This window comes from Mastacembelus armatus, chromosome 12 (genome assembly GCF_900324485.2).
Source record: "Mastacembelus armatus chromosome 12, fMasArm1.2, whole genome shotgun sequence".
In the NCBI taxonomy this organism is placed as follows: Eukaryota; Metazoa; Chordata; class Actinopteri; order Synbranchiformes; family Mastacembelidae; genus Mastacembelus; species Mastacembelus armatus.
The window spans coordinates 10,445,694-10,462,010 of NC_046644.1; the positions used below are offsets into that span (position 1 = coordinate 10,445,694).

The 16,317-nt window shown below is 41.2% G+C and overlaps 1 protein-coding gene across 1 annotated transcript in view; it reads left to right on the plus strand.

Moving 5' to 3' along the window:
- exd3 (exonuclease 3'-5' domain containing 3) overlaps positions 1-16,317 on the plus strand; it is a 35,339-nt gene that overhangs the window by 7,696 nt on the left and 11,326 nt on the right. The window contains exons 11-19 of the mRNA XM_026296974.1: positions 3-169; positions 673-820; positions 983-1,181; positions 1,273-1,382; positions 2,765-2,948; positions 3,117-3,286; positions 4,146-4,364; positions 4,497-4,550; positions 4,686-4,817. Coding sequence (XP_026152759.1) covers positions 3-169; positions 673-820; positions 983-1,181; positions 1,273-1,382; positions 2,765-2,948; positions 3,117-3,286; positions 4,146-4,364; positions 4,497-4,550; positions 4,686-4,817 — 1,383 coding nt within the window. The remainder of the gene's footprint in view (positions 1-2; positions 170-672; positions 821-982; positions 1,182-1,272; positions 1,383-2,764; positions 2,949-3,116; positions 3,287-4,145; positions 4,365-4,496; positions 4,551-4,685; positions 4,818-16,317) is intronic.

Consider the following 16,317-nt stretch of genomic DNA (forward strand, 5'->3'; position numbering starts at 1 on the left):
AGTATGTAGTGTCAGATGACACTGAGCTGCAGATCCATTTGGTGGAAATGTTGGTGAAGTATTGTGGTGTGCAGACAGCCGCACAGTGGTCATTGAGATACAAAATCCCCAGAAATAGACTACCCTGGGGGGTATGGGAATCACAGCAGAGTCTACCTCCTGATCCACAGTGAGTTGGCCAGAAAATGTTTTTTGTAATCATCATGCAGCTTTTGGTTGCAGCCTTATTTTTACCCCTGAAGAGTAAAGCAAAGTGTGAAGTTTTTTTTTCACCACATCCCCTTTCTCACACATCACAAGTCACTTTACTGTCACGTAGCTTACTGATTTACACTTCTTAAGACATCTGCTTGTCACTGTGACTGATGCTTTGTGGTTTCCCATATTATATGTTTGACTGTTTTCGATTGTGTATTCTGAAATATTAGGTAATTTCCACGTCTCCCATGCTTCTGTGAGACACTAAGCTAATTCATAAGATGAAATACTGTAGAGTGTAGGCCTGTGTGATGTACCATTTATTGAACATGGTCATTTTTTTATTCTTATTTTACATTTATCTGTGTCTCCTATGAAGCTGCATTCATTGATGTGTTTTCTTATTTTTATCTTTCCTTTTTCTCTTTTTATCGTGCTCACTCATGAAAACACTCATTTCTCGCCCCTGGTCAGACTGTTGACTGATTCAGGACAAACTGAGGAGTGGATGCCATCTCAACCTCACTGTCAGAAATTCTACCAGGTGCCACTGACCAAAGACAAGGTTCACTTTGTGGACACGCCAGAAGCCCTTCAGAGATATAGGAACATAATCCTCAAGGTACAGAGACATAATGCCAGCAAAAGAAGGGAAATGTTAACTCTTTGATGAAAAGCTGTTCTATCACTAGTGAAGATCTTTATAGTGAATGGTGGGCATGTGGGCTACTAAGGAAAATTTCCATGTTTTATTTATCTATTCCTGTTTAAATTCTTTTCTTAGCAAGGTGGTGTTGTAGGAATTGACATGGAGTGGCAGCCCACATTTGGCTGTACCTCTGCTCAGCAAGTTGCCCTGATACAGCTGGCAGTTTTTGGCCAGGTTTTCTTTTTGGACCTCAGTGTAAATGGATTCTGTCAAGACCCAGATACTATTAGGTTCATCCAGACTTTGTTTTCTGAAAGAAATGTGCTTAAACTGGGTAAGCAACAGTCAAGGTTAAATCAAATTTCATCTAAGACCTTTGTGTTTGTACCTTTGTCACTCACATTTCTTCTTTTGTTTCCATTCAGGTTATGGTATGACAGGAGATCTCAAGTATCTCTTGTCCACTTGGCACCAGTTTTTAGAGGAGCCATTGAAAATGGAGGGGGTGCTTGATCTTTTTAGTATACACCAAAAGGTAACATTATCTTTTAATTCACATAACTACGTGCACAAGGGTTCTAGGTTACATCTAGTTGTTGGTCCCATAGTGAGAAAAGAAAAAACATAATTACATTATTCTTATCCTAATTAGTAGGAGTGTAATCTTTTAAAGCATCATTCTTCTTTTATTAGTAAGGATTTAGTGTTTAATAAACTCCACCTCTGATTTGCAATGGAGTGCTAATTTAATACATTGAAAAAACAGAAATAATCAGCATTTTATTACCCTACTAATTTCCAATTCCTAACATTTATTTCCAATTTATACTATTTAACATGTAACTGTGAATGTATAATAATTGTAAAAAATCTATTTTGATTGTCTCAACAAGTCAGGTGTTTGGTACTTAAAGGATAAGGCTGGTGTTCGTCTTTTGTTTTTGATATTATGAACAAACCCCAAACCAGATCCCAGTTTAGCTTGCTCTCTCCTCTGTTTACAGAGTTTATCAAAGGTAGCAGAGAACACACACATGTACAGTTGACTGTTCCTTCCTTCAGAGACTGCAAAAAATGGTGACCGTTCTTAGTGCTGGGAGCTCTTTTTTGAAAAGACATACCCTGCATTTTTGTGAGGAAGAAACATGTCACCCAGTCCAGCGGGTGTGGCTCAATCGTGTGATTTAATAGCTTTCAGACAACAATGGAGATGTAATGCAGACAAATAAGCTACACCGGGGTCTGAATTCACAAACATTATGGTGAGTGCATGAAGTTCATTGTTAGTTTTAGTCTCTGTATGGGATTTGTGGAAAATAACAAAAACATAGAAAATCACAAGCCTTATCCTTTAAGGCTGCCAAGTTTAGCCTGGTTAAGCTTGACAAGCACCAATGTTTGTTGACTATTCATCTACTGTGTCCCATCCAACCAGAGTTAATGTACTATAGGATTGTGATGAATTTGCTGTGGTTATAGTCATTGCTGTTTCAGGCTGTATTTGGATGCTAGCCTGGGTACATGTTACTGCTATGGTCCAGTAGTTTTCCTGAGATGTATGTGGTTCAACTCGCTGTCCACGAGGGGGATAGGAATGTGGGAATGGCACCCTGGGCCAGTTACTGATGAGCTTGCTTTACCATCTGCTGGAGTCGGCTGCTTGTTACAGGATGGGAGGAATTCAAGACATATTTTTTGAAATCACAAGGAATGTCCGGGTGAAACAGGATGTTGTGACAGGACATAAGAAGGGAGGGACTGTTCAAAAGTTCAAACATGTATTTCCTACAGCCTGTCACAAAGTGTGAATTATTTTAAGTTAATGCTAAGTGGTGTAATAACTACTATGGAAACATGGTCTTAAATTGAGAAATTTTCAAAAATTGTAAGTGTAATGCCTGTGATGCTTTTTGAAAGATCCAGCGTGGTAAGGTCAACAGGTCTCAGAATGGCCCTAAAGAGGTGCTGGTTGGAGAGAACTCTGCAGAGAAAGGCCTCAGTCTACTGGTGCACCAGGTCCTGGGAAAGCCTCTGGACAAGACAGAGCAGATGTCCAATTGGAAGAAACGTCCACTACGCATCAGCCAAATTAGATATGCAGGTAAGCTATTATCCATGCACACAACCACAATGCCAGGGGGACAGATGGTTGCTCTTCTTTTCACTATAGAATATCACAGATTATTTTGTTATCCCCTGACGGACTGCAAACCAATAAATTTGCACCTCTTCCTCTCTTTTTCTTGCTTGTTTCTTAACATTGTTTTAGTGGCAGATGCCTACTGTTTGCTCGATGTGTACGCTGTCCTCTCCAGAAACCCAGCAGATTTTGGTCTACCAGCTGACCTGCGGAGCATCTCTTCAAGCCAATCAGAGAGCAGCAGAGACAAGAAGAACAAGAAACAGACTAAGAAGGCAAAACAAGCCCTTGGCAAAGAGGTCAGGAATTTATATGCTATTTTTTCATTGCAACTGTGTGTCAATGACCAAGTTTACCTATTTTTATGATGCTGACATCAAATGCTATGAAGTTTTTGACTGGAAAAAAGGCTCCTACAAGGTGAACCCACAGAGGATAAAATATAGCTCAGGAAGATTCACTCTCTACTTTTTTCTAGACAGGTATCAAACAGACAGATGATTTCAGAGACATGTTGCTTGAAATCTAGAGAGGCCACTTGTATTAAGAAAAAAGACCAGAATCCACTAACTACTTGACCTGTTTTTGACCCGATCAGACCCTGAGCAATATTGTTTAACAGTAACTTTTCTGTTCAAACAGTTTTGTATTATGAGTTAGTTTTGAATGAACAAGGAAACAGAAGAAACAGGTAGGTATGTTTGCATCAGATAAGAATTTATACTTACTTACTGTAAGTGCAAATTTGAAAAGGGCAGTGTGAGATTTTATCCTTGACTTTCCTTCTATTTTGCTGCACACCTTTTTGAAAGCATTCAGTCAACAGAGCATTGACAGGATTATTACTGACAAATGTTGCAAACATTACTCAGTTAGAACCAACACTTTTCTTCGGAACTGTTGTGCTCATACATTTAACAGTTCTTAGGTATGTGATTAATACAGAATGTCAGGCTGAACTTCCAATCTGCAGGGAGAAACAATATGGGTTTGACCAAAGCTATTCAGCAGTTCCTATCAGCTCCAGGGTTGCTGTTGTATAGCTCACCCTGTGCTTGACCTCCCTGCACTGTGATGCAAGTGAAAAGACCCCCTCCCCCTCCCCTCCCCCCAGTGGGGGATCAGTTAAGTATCACATTATCGTCTCTGTCCATTTAGGAATGTCAGGGGGATCAAAGGGTCAGTCCGCCTCACTCCGACACAAAGAAAGGCCTCCTGTGTGGTGAGAAGCCCTCAGAAGATGTCCCCCCTCTGCACCCCCAGCAGTTACGAGTGGTGTGTGACAACATGCTGCAGGGACTTGGGAGGTACCTGCGCTGTTTAGGAGTCGACGTGGTCATGCTGGAGAACACAGATAATCACAGAGTAGCAGCAAAGGTGATTTGATAGTCTGTCCTGGTAACATACAGGGACAATAGATATGTACAGAAAGAAGTACACAAATACTACATTGGGTATATAACCAGTGATTTTACTACTGCATCTGTTCAATGTGTGTTTTTGTACCAGTTAGCACAAGCTGAAGGTCGTGTCATACTCACATGTGGACAGCCGTACCAAAGTGTAAGTACTAACTAATGTAAACTCAAGAACAAATCTCAAATGTAAGAAATGATGATGATTTGTGACTGCATGATCTTGTGTGTGTTCTGTGTTTGCCAGTATACATATGTCACTGCTGTCTTCCGATATTTATAGTTGCGATCCCAGGTCGGTGAGGGTCGCTGCCTGTCTCTAGATTGTTCAGAAAAGGCCAGAGACCAGGCTGTCCGAGTCCTCAGACACTTCAACGTCCAACCCACTCCCAGCGATATATTCAGCCGTTGCCAGGTAGGAAAGACAGAAATGGACAGAATGTTTATTAAAAATGATCACAGAAACTAATATTCTGTCTTTTTGTGCAAAACTTGCTAATAGAAACATCGCTGCAACAATTCTAATGTATTGGGTACCATGGAATACATTTATGGTGTTTGCTTTCAGCTGATGTTTATATACACACACAAGCTTTCAATGAAAAAGAGGAAAAAGCTTGAGTTGTTATATAAGTGAGAAATACAAGCAACATGAATTCCCAGGCAATAGTTCAGTGGTTATAAAACACTGCTGAACATGTTAAGTTCTTGAATTATGAGAACAAAGCTTGTGGTGGCTGTGGTGTATTGTATAATACTGAATGAAAGGGGAAGAAATTAATATATGAGAAGGGGAAATGGAGAATAAGGGCTTTTACAAAACCATCTATTGTACTTTTCTGAGAAATGTAATGTTTAGAGTGTTAGTGACAGCTGAGAAAGGTGAGTGCGTTAATGTGCTTGGCCAACACTGGCTGTTGTAGAATGCCACTTCTCTTTTGGGTAAGGATCTAAAGCTAGTGCCAGAGATGGCATTCCACAAAGCTTGATATATTATGGCTAGACTCCATGCACTATAATCAAACTCTTGGACAGGGGCTGGAGAATGGCTGAGCTTTGTCCTCCTCAGGACTGTGCTTTGAGGTCACATTGGTAGTAATGTAGTTATTATCCTGGGTTGTTGTGGCGATAGAGAACAAAATGACTATGACTACCTTCATGTTGGAGGTATTCAGTTGTGGCCATTCGAGTATCTAATTAGTATGCCTTCTGGTTACCTCCCTGTGGAGGTATTCTGGGCATGTCCAATGGGGAGGAGACCCTGAGGCAGACCCGAAAGGGATTGCATTTCCCATATGGCCTGGGAATGTCTCTGGAGCCCTAGGAAGGACGGAGGATGTGACTGGGAAGAAGGAATGTCTGGGTTAAGTTCCTTAGCTTGATGAACCTGTAGGAGAAATGAAACTGGATGTATTTAAATTGATCTCTTCTTCTTCAAAAACTTTTTCAGTATGACATTCTTTCATCTTTAGTTACAGAAATATTTATGCTAATAGAGATGCTTCTAAATTCCATTAACTTTATTATTTGAAATCTTATTTGATCATGTGTGTGCAGCCAGGAAAAAAAGTTTTTTATGCAGCTTTTTTAGGCATCAATAACTGTTGGATTTAAGGAACCTGACATGTAGATATTTCCATGAACGGCTGATTAGGGAGACTTGTGTGAGCTACGACGGCTGTGTTTGTGTTTGTTTGTGTGTGTGACGGCAGGGGTGGTCAATGGGAGGGGTGTGTTCGCAGGACAGTTTTTAAACCTGGGTGTTCTGGCCTGCCCCTGGTAGGGGGCCCCAAATGTGTCAAGATACACCACTGGGTTCATTTGTCTCAGACATGTCTCCGAAATGTGGACCACCTTAATGCTATCTCCTGCTCTTTATGATATGCTGAAGAAGAAAAAAAAAGACACATACATTTGTTTGTGTTTATTCATTGTGGGAACTTTACTCTGACTTATATTCTTCTCCTGGAGACCCTAACCTTAACCACAAACCAGTCCTTGCCTAAGCCTAATCCTTAGCCTAACCTTAACCTGACATCATCCTAACCTTAAACCAAGTTGTTGCCTAAAATTCAATGACTTACATGGTGGGGAATACACACACACACGTTTTCATTCCTCTTGGGGACTTTACATTGACCTAAATTCATTTCGTTGAGACTTGCCATGACCTTAACCATAACCACTACTTTCCATAACCGTAACCCTAGCCCTCGCCCTCGCCCTCATCCTAACCTTAACCTAACCCCTAAACTTTCACTAACCTTACACCAAAACCATGATTATAAAATTCAGTAAGTTCAGTTTACATGATGGGGACCAGCTCCTGATCCCCATGAGGAAGGCTGTCTCCACAATTTGAGTGTGTGTGAGAGCAGGTTTTGGTTACCACAATGTGAGTAATCCCAGCAGATTCACACAGTCGCACACACACAGAAATCTGACTAAAATGACCAGTGGCCAAATGGTCTTCCACGTATGTTCCCAGTTTATTAGTCACTTCTGATGCCACTTCAAGTGGAAGTGACTTTGATATATTATGGCCACAGGATGGCCAAATGTAACCTCTAAAATCGTTTAGTCTGTCACAGCAGCAGCTCTGCCTCAGATCTGTCCCCTCGTATATATACGTGAGACAGTAGACCTGAGAAAACATTTGTCCCAGAATGTGGGTAATTTTTAAAAGAATATATTTTACTAAAATAGTCAAAGTAGAATTGTAGTTAATCCAAATGAAGGTTGACGTAACTTGTGTGTAGAGGTGTGTGAGTGAGAGAGTTTCACCCTGGGGACTGCTCCACAGCCCACCCAGGCGAAGTTAACCCCTTTGTTATCTCATTGTAAAGCGCTCTGATTAGCAATGGATGGGTTAGTTTCTCTGCCTTTGTCTCCCTGTGTTTTTCTCTCCTGCACTTACACCACTGATGAATGTCGTGAGGGAAGAGAAGTGAAAAAGAAGCAGAGAGAAAAGGGATTAACCACAGGCTTGTGCAGGGAAAGGGTTAATGTTTGTCTTCATGTATCAATAGGCCACACAGACATTTTAGAAGCATAGGAATGTGTGTCCACACCATGGAGACCTCAAGAGTGGAAGGGGAGATGTAGGAAGGCTTCGTGTGTATGTGCATACTTGAAAGAAATGAAAAGCAGGGGAAAAAAACACTGCATGACATTTTCATTTTTTTTCATTTCAAATTTCAAGTATGTTGTTTGAAAGATTTTCCTGACAGCCGTTTATCATCAGCATGGCTCTTACAAAACCTTGTATCCAATAACCGAGGACCCTGTTATTTGATACAAATAAAGAAAGTAAAGGAATATTTGTTTGTGAACAAGGCAGTATCATGTTGACTTAGTAGTGTGTGTCAGTATCTATATACTATTAAGCAATAAAATAAAATGAATGCGTCAAAGGCCTACCACACATGCCCCATGGAAAAAAAAAAAAAAAAGATCTTCACAGGCAAAATTAAAGATTAAATAGAGCATATCAGATAAATCTTAAAATTAGTCAAATGAGTCGAACAAGTTAAGAGGTTTACGTAAATAAATATATTTGACTTTTCCCAAAAACCCCAAAACCACATTTGAATAAAGTTATACATGACTGTTTTTTTTTTTCAGTTTAGAAGAATATAGCTTTGGCAGAAATGAAAAATCTGAAAATATATATAAACGAATACACATGAAGTAGTGTTCAAAACATATTGTTGTAGTTGAAATAGTAACACATGCATTTGAAAGTAATAAGAACGCATTTATAGTGTCCACCATGTATACATGTAAAACTTTCGTCCTTCAATTTAATCACTGTGGATAAACCTGTGGATTGAGTAGGAGGGTGGATTTGGTGATTGGTCCACTGCAGTTTCCTTATACAGCTATATCCTTTTCTTTCCTCCAGTGCCTGCTGTATCTATACTTTCCATGCACACAAACACTTCCGTTGGGTTGGGCAGTTCCATCAGATGTCCCATACTGGCCTTTTATAGACATGTTGAGATAGCAGAGATTTGCCTAAGAGATAGACGTCAAACCAACCAAACACACATACACATTTACAGTGATCTGCTTAACCTAAAACCACCATGTTATACACAAATGGCACACAGTCACCTCAGCACCTTTACACACGCGCGCACTCAGCACTCCAAAGTACACTAACTCGGTCACAAATGCACACATGCTCCAGCTCTGTCATAGACACTATTGGAGCAGAAGCGCTGGTTCCCACGCACCAGACTACTGGGGAAGTGAAAACAAGAGCAACAGGAACTGCTGCACCGTGAGAGGGAGGGGTGGGTGAGATGAGGAGAGGTTGGGGAGAGGAAAAGGGGAGGGAGGAAGAGAAGTGAGAGCAGAAACGATGGCAGTGAGGAGAAAGGGAACAGCAGTGAAAGAAAGAGAAGAAGTGAGTGAGTGAGAGAGGAGGAGAAACAAAAAATGTGGCACACAGAGGTTGTGTGAAAATCAGAAATAATTTTTGTTTGTGTGCAAGCAAGTTGGGCGTCTGTTAGGGGAGGAAGAGAGGAAGAGGAAGAGAGAGTGTCTGAAAAGGTGGCACTAAAGGAAGAGGAGCGGGGGAGGAGGGCGAGGCGATAGAAAGACTTGTCTGTCCTTTGATGTACAAAGAGAGCTGCCGGCTGAGAAACAAGGAATGTGAGAGGTTGAGACACGTCTAAAGTTACCCTTGACTGGCTGTGTGTCTTTGTGTGTGTAAGAATGTATGCACATGTTAAAACCCAGTGAAACAATAGAAGACACTTTTTATAGACTTGTATATTCTTGCGTCCTATTCTTTTTAAGTTGACATTCACATACCTTTGGTAGATAATTCTGCAGTGTCCCTCACAAGCTATGAAATCCGGTCGCACATTTGCAAGAATTGTGTGTGTGTGAGTGTGTGTGAGTGTGTGTGAGTGTGTGTGAGTGTGTGTGAGTGTGTGTGAGTGTGTGTGAGTGTGTGGGAGCAGTGTGGTTTTGTCTATCATCTCTGTGCATATACCGTTCTTCATGATGGCAAAACAAGGGGCGAACTTGTGTGTACCGCCGCTTTCCCACTCTCCCTCCCTCCTCTCTCCGGAGACGAGAGCGGAGAGCGTCAGTGAGAGAGGGGAGCAGGAGACGGTGGGGAGGGGGGGGGCATTCCATAGGCACGCCAAGACATTCCGAGGGAAACCATCCTAAATATTTCCCACTGTGTGTGGCGAGGGCTCCGCTTCTCCTGTTACTCGCATACACACACATACAGTTTGGAAAAGTGCTAACACACACACACACACACTGGGAGAAAGTCGTGCATAGCACAGGTCACTTTCACATTCACTATTTTTGGCATACAAACGGGTAGATAGTGGATCAGTGCAGGTGTAAAGTGACCGATATGCTGCCCGTATGTCCGTCTCCTGTGTCTGTTTTTGTCTTGAAGGCGACATGCTGCCTTTCTGTCTGTCTGTAGAGGAGCCAATTCAGGAAAGGCCATTGTGATCGTTGTGTCACTCCAGTGTCTGAATTTATGAATGACTGAACAAGTAAGACATGACCACAAATATTAAGCTTTCACTTATCTACTGAGAGGGAAGGATTTTCTCTGGAGATGACTTCTTAACTGGAATGAGACTTACTGAAACTTAAACTCATTAGCTATAGGGAAGCATTCATGTGCTCTTCATTGGCGTTCATAAAGAAGTCAATGGAAAACAATGGTTCACGTTCCTATGTAAGGTCACATTTATTATGATATGTACAGTAAGTTGGAATGTGAAACGCTGGCAAACACACATTATTTTAATGGTTAATCCCTGAGCAACCTTTACACAATGCCATTTTTCAAGTGGTATTCACAGGCAGTAGATGGTTGTTAGAAGTACTTAGTGTGCTATTAAATTACAGTTGTGGTTGAATGTGAGAAACAGACAGGTTATTTTGGGATGTGGTGGTAAAGTCTTACTGAAAAACCTGCAGCTTCTAGTCAGAGACATGTCCCTGACTCATTTTGAAGTTGGTCTTCATGGCTGTCTGAGCAGACACAATAGCAGATACACACACATACACACACACACACACACACACACACACACACACCTTGATAGATAAGAAAGAAGATGAGCTATCACTCAGCAAGCATCTGGTCTTTAAGAAATCATGCCTCCTCACTTTTCCCACAGTGAAGTTGGCCCCAGGACAGCAGAGCAACTCAATGACACCTGTGTGTGCGGGTACATGCTTGATATGTATCTGTGTGTGTGAGAGCAACAAAAACTTCACAAACAAGCACCTCAAATGAGGTTTCTCTACGCATTTACAGGGAGACAGTGTATTTTTCTTTTTTGTTTTTCTTGTAGTTTAGAAAACAACCCCTGTATTATTTTTTTCAGCTTTAGTTTTCTATCAGAACACACTCAATATGTTAACAACCTCTTTATAGTTTGCTTATCAATCATCTGCAACAACCCTCCAAAGAGTTTGTAAACAGAGTTTTTATTTACCTGCAGCATGGTCTCATCTGTTTCTGCTCACATTTTTCTTCTTCTTCTGCTCTCTCTCTCTCACTGTTTCTGTTAGTCTCTCCTCCATATGTTTCTTTTCCTTTTCTTGGTCTCTGTGTGTACTAACACGTTCAAACATACTGTCACAGACGGAGAAAGAAAGCACATACATACATTTTATTTTTAAAAATCTAATACCTTTTTAAAAACCTTTTTAAAATGCCAAGGATTAGCTGTCAACCGCTTTTCATCTACGTTCACTTGGCACATATTCAGTATCATCATATAAATATCCTAATTTGCATGCATACCATAATAAACATGGCCTGCTCATACATGAGGACACAGTTATATGAGAATATGTATGTTAGTGTATTACACTTGTTTAAAAAGTCTTAACAAATTGCCTTCCAGTGGCACTTCATCTTCTCTAATCCCTCCTTTCCTGTTTCCCTCTTTTGCTCCCCAACACTTTTTTTTTGTTCTCTCACTCTCTCTATTTCTGTTTCTCCTCCTCACCCTCTACTTGGCCCACTCACTCAGCATCTCCCCTGCTCTCCCTTACCCACTTTTCTCACCCTGGCTCCCTGCACCGCTCCACTCCCAGTCTCCCTCTCCGTTTCAGATTAGCCAAGGCGAGGAATCCGGTGCAGCCGGCAGCTGGAATGTCCTGTTTGTCTTGCTCTGTTTTTGTGTGTCTATGTGTGTGTGAAGTTGGTGAGGCTGGTGCTGTTTTTTTGATGTGTTCTATTGTCTGAGAGCCAAGCTGCTTCCTGCCCCTGCTTTCCCCAAAAGCCAGAGAGAAACCAGAGGAGGAAAAAGACAAGGGAGGAGAATTCGTGAGAAAACATGACAGTGGCAGGTTGAGATGGAGTGAGAGAAGCAAGGATGTGGAGTAAGGGGGGGGGTAGCAAGGGGAGATGGTTAGGACAAGAACGATGAGGCAGGAAGTGATGGAGGGATTGAAAAGGGAGGAGAGAGTTGGAGAGAGAGGAAGAGAGGTGAGAAGGAAGGAGGGAGAGCTTCAATAGGGCTTTTCCTCCAAACACCAATACAATGAAGTAGTGCGTAATTTCCCATGTCCCCCACACCCACGTATACGCGCACACACACACACAAACACATTTTCTCATAGGTGATATAGCTTTATTGTCTAAATTTGGGCAGTTATACTTGGATCTTTCTCATTTCTCTCTCACGCTTACTCTCCATTTCTGTGGTCTGTATGTGGTCCAATAATATAGACAGTAATACAATACAAGAGGCTAAGAAATTATGAGCAAATCAGTGTGACAGAGATAAGGGAGGAGATCTAGAGGAAGAAGTTGTCTGTGAGCAATGCAAAATGGAAAAACAATAGCAAACTTAAAAAAAAAATGGCAGAGGAGGAAAAAATAGCTCAAAGTGCAATTTAGGTACGTTTCGTGTACGTGGTACATTTCCTTGTGAAAATGTGGACGTGCATAAATCATTCAACATGTGTTTTTGCGCATGAGTGTGTGCGAGTTGCTGGCCGGTGGAGGGGTTTTGACGGGGCAGAGCATTCCTGCTGGGTGGTGATGTCATGAGAACTAGCTCTCTGCGCGCAGACAGGCAGCCCTGTTTATGTTCCCCTCCAGAGGAGAAACCACACTGTGTGTCTGTGTGTGCGTGTCTCTCTGTCTGACTGCGTTATTGGCTCATGGGGGAGGTGGGGGAAGCCGAGAGGCACTCGAGAGGGTCTACTTTCCCCTGCCGCTCAGGGAGAGGGAACCACTTACTGATGCCTTCCTCTCAAACACACACACAGAAAGAGGAAGTTTCTCATGTTTTGCAGAACACAGTAGCTGCACAGCCAGACTGTGCTGCTGTGAGTGATTGCCCTTTGCTTCTAAATAGTCTCCTAAGGGAAGCAGAATTCTTTGCAGTATAATAACAAAGCTCGGGTCAACTAATGACAACAGAACCACACACAAAGCATTCAAATGCATTATTATTCCTTGTGTTCTTTAACTTGAAGGTTTATGCATTTCTTTAGATATTTAAGTCGGTAAAAACATAATTAGGGCATGCTGAGATGTTAACGACATGAACCTAGTTGCAAAAGTAGGTCAAAACTCTACTGATTAGAAAATAGAAAATATTATTGAACAACTGGATTCAACTTATTTTTCCTACAGTGCATGTACCCATGCAAATATGATTTACTTTTAGGTCACCCGCAAATTTTGCTTCAGTCAATAAAATGAAAATCAAATAGGCAATTTTGCAAAAATGTTGTGAGAACTAGCCCTAACAACCATGTTTTCCTCTCCCAAATGCTGCTGGTATGAGTTGTCTTTGTGTCTGTGGTCATGGTATAATGGTTTCCCTTGCGATAGTGAAATGTGATCTTCACTCTTTGCAGCTTAGTCAATCATAGATCATTCTCCCACACTCAACACGCAATGCAACCTAGCAAACCATCCGCACTCATTCTGCCTGTGCTGCACACAGTATTGATGATGCAGAACTTTTGTCAACCATGCTACTACCTGAGAGTTTTAGGGTTGTTATTACCACAGTTCTGCACATCGGCCTGTTTAAGTAGTTCTGGTGCAGTCGTGCTTTAGAGGCAGCCATTCTTGTTGAGTTTAACGGACTGATTTGGAGCCTGTCTTCTGTTTACTGTTTGGTTCAAAACTGCTAATTACCCTGCAGTTGTCATTCTGCTAAATATAGTATGAATTTTGTAGGTTTTTATTTTTGTTTAAATACATGTCAGAGCTGCACCATAGCACATAGCTCATTACTACAGAAAATAATAATGCTTCTATGTGTGGTGGTGTATTTTTTGCATGTTTAGGACACCATTTAAGCACTTGCGGACGTTTGACAATTCTAAACCAATATTTGAGAAGAAGACACACTTTGCCCTAGACAGATTTGTGTTTACAATAACAACGTCCCCATTATGGCATAGAGGAGTCCTAGGGAGAAAATCTAATTATCCTTCCCTGCTATGTTTTGCTAATGTTGGGTTACTAACTACATAATTTTAGTTACCTTTCAACTCATGACTGGTCTCTGAGTGATGAATGTGTGTGGTCTGTTGTCTATGCTTAGAGAGACACAAGAGTAGGGGTATTCAAATTCTGTGGTTGTGTGTGTTTTCCTGTCTCCTGTTTATAGAGTTTTGGTGCTGTAGAGCTGTAGGATTAAAACACATGACGTGTGGTATTTGTTAAATGTTTATATCTGAAAAAGACATGTATTCTCAGATCCTGGTGAAAGGAAGCAAAGAACTGCAGATTTTAATTCTAGCCCTCAATTAACAGCCAATTAAAACTTTCTGTGTCATGTAAATGTGGAATGGAACTGATAAGAGAGAAACCCAACAAGACTGGGAACCACTGACCTATCCATCTTTTACCACAATAACCCCATCCATTGTGGTCTGACTTGTTTTTTTTGTTTTTGGCTCCCCTGTGTATGTGCATGCTGTGTGTTAAGCTTGTCTGTGTCTGCAGTTTCCGAGAGCAAGTTGTGTCAACAATTAAATTTAAACCTCATGGAGACAGATAATAGATGGTAACCCCCCACCTAGTCTGTGGTTTGTGAACTCCATCACTGTACTTTGTGTTTGTGTGTCTGTTGTGTTGGGAAGCTAATGATGCTGTGATGTATTGTTGTTGGGATTTTTTTTTCTTTTCTTTTTTTTTAACTTGTCTCGTGTGCAAATCTGTGACTGTAACCATTGTGACTGTGTATATTCTGCGTGTAGGTGTATACCTTCTTAAACATTCTTTAAATGTCTAATCTACATGTTCGGTGCTTGTATATATTATACATGTGTGGTTTTTGGGAATGTGAGACCAGCCGAGGCCTTGAGACCTAAAACTAGCAGTAATTTTTTCCCAAAGCCCATGGTTTGCATGAAGTGATGCTATCAGGATGTTAGACGTGTGTTTGCTTTTGGAGCTGGCAGACACACAGACACACACACACACACACACACACACACTCTCTCTCTCTCTCTCTCTTTTATCTGTTTTGTTCTCTCTCCCTCCTCCGTTACTCACAGAGTCGATTAAAGTGAAAGTCCTTGCAGGGTGGGAATGGTCACAGACAGACACCCCCCATTGCCCTCGGGGAGCAAAGAGGTAGAAGGCTGGAGAGGTCAGGCTGTTTGGCCTGGGAAAGGCCTGAAAGAGCAAAAGGGGCAGTGTGGACAGATAGAGAGGGTAGATGGCTTGATAGAAATCAGAAGAGAAAAGAGCAAGGAGAGAGTAGAGAAGAGATATACCTCTTACACACAAAGCAACATCGGGAAGAGAGGAAAAGAAATGACTGATGCTAAAAAAGGATAAAAGGTAGATGCAGGAAATTGGCATCAACAAAATGAAGAAAGTGAAGTGGGGAATCTGACAGAGATAGACTAAATCATGGAGGAAAAACTATAACTTTGAGGGAGAGATAGAGTAGAAGCCAAGACTTCTTCGCTATTGAGTTGCAACTGAGAGACGTACAGGATATAAATGGAATGGAAAATTAGGCACACTGTACGTTTAAAAAAAAAAAATTAAAAAATAAAAAGATAAGGATTATGATGCACAACTTGCGTCTTTTCCCATTTCCTCCTCCCCTTACAGGCCAAGGAAAACCAGTGTGTAATGTTTCACATAGAAACTGCATCCCAGGATTTTAAATAATCCCATGAAATCTGAGAAGTATTTGCATGCATGTATTATGTGTGTATTCTCTAGAAACCATGAGTATTGCCTGTGGACTAAATACAAACATGCCAAACAAGTATGTGCAGTTTTAAAACATGAGTCAGCTATGTTATTTATTTATTTTTTTTCTTAATATCTACCGATGCGTGTATTCAAGCTGTGGTCATTGATGAGAATCACATCTCCGACATTAAGTTCATATTGACCCATCAGTCTGCTTTCCAAATACATCATATCAATATTGTGACATTATTAAATCATATTTTAGTGCCTCATTTGTGGTATTTTCAACAGCTTCTTCAATGCTTGGGACTTCTATTTGTTTTAAGTTTTCTTTGCGCTGCTGTTCTATGTTTTTGAATGCCAACTATTCCAGTCATCTCATTCTTCAACTTATGTAAACTTTCAGTCTGGATATTTGTGTTGGCACGTGAGCTTTTAGAGGTGCATGGTTGCGGGTGTGACTGGGTGTGTGATGGTGTAGTATTAGTATGCAGTATGGGTGTGGGTGTTTGTGGTTCAGGGTGTAGCCTTTTTGCATGGGCCGCTGCTATCTCGTAATTGTAGGACCGTTAAACGTAAGCGTGTGTGTGTGAGAAGGAGAACTTCGAGCATGTCCCACCAACTCAAACCAAAGCTGCATATCCATTAATGAATTAATGGAGCAACTCAAGCCACCTAGCGTCCTCTTTTGTTGCCGGTGGAAAGCAGAGGTGGCTGGAGCGCCTGAGTA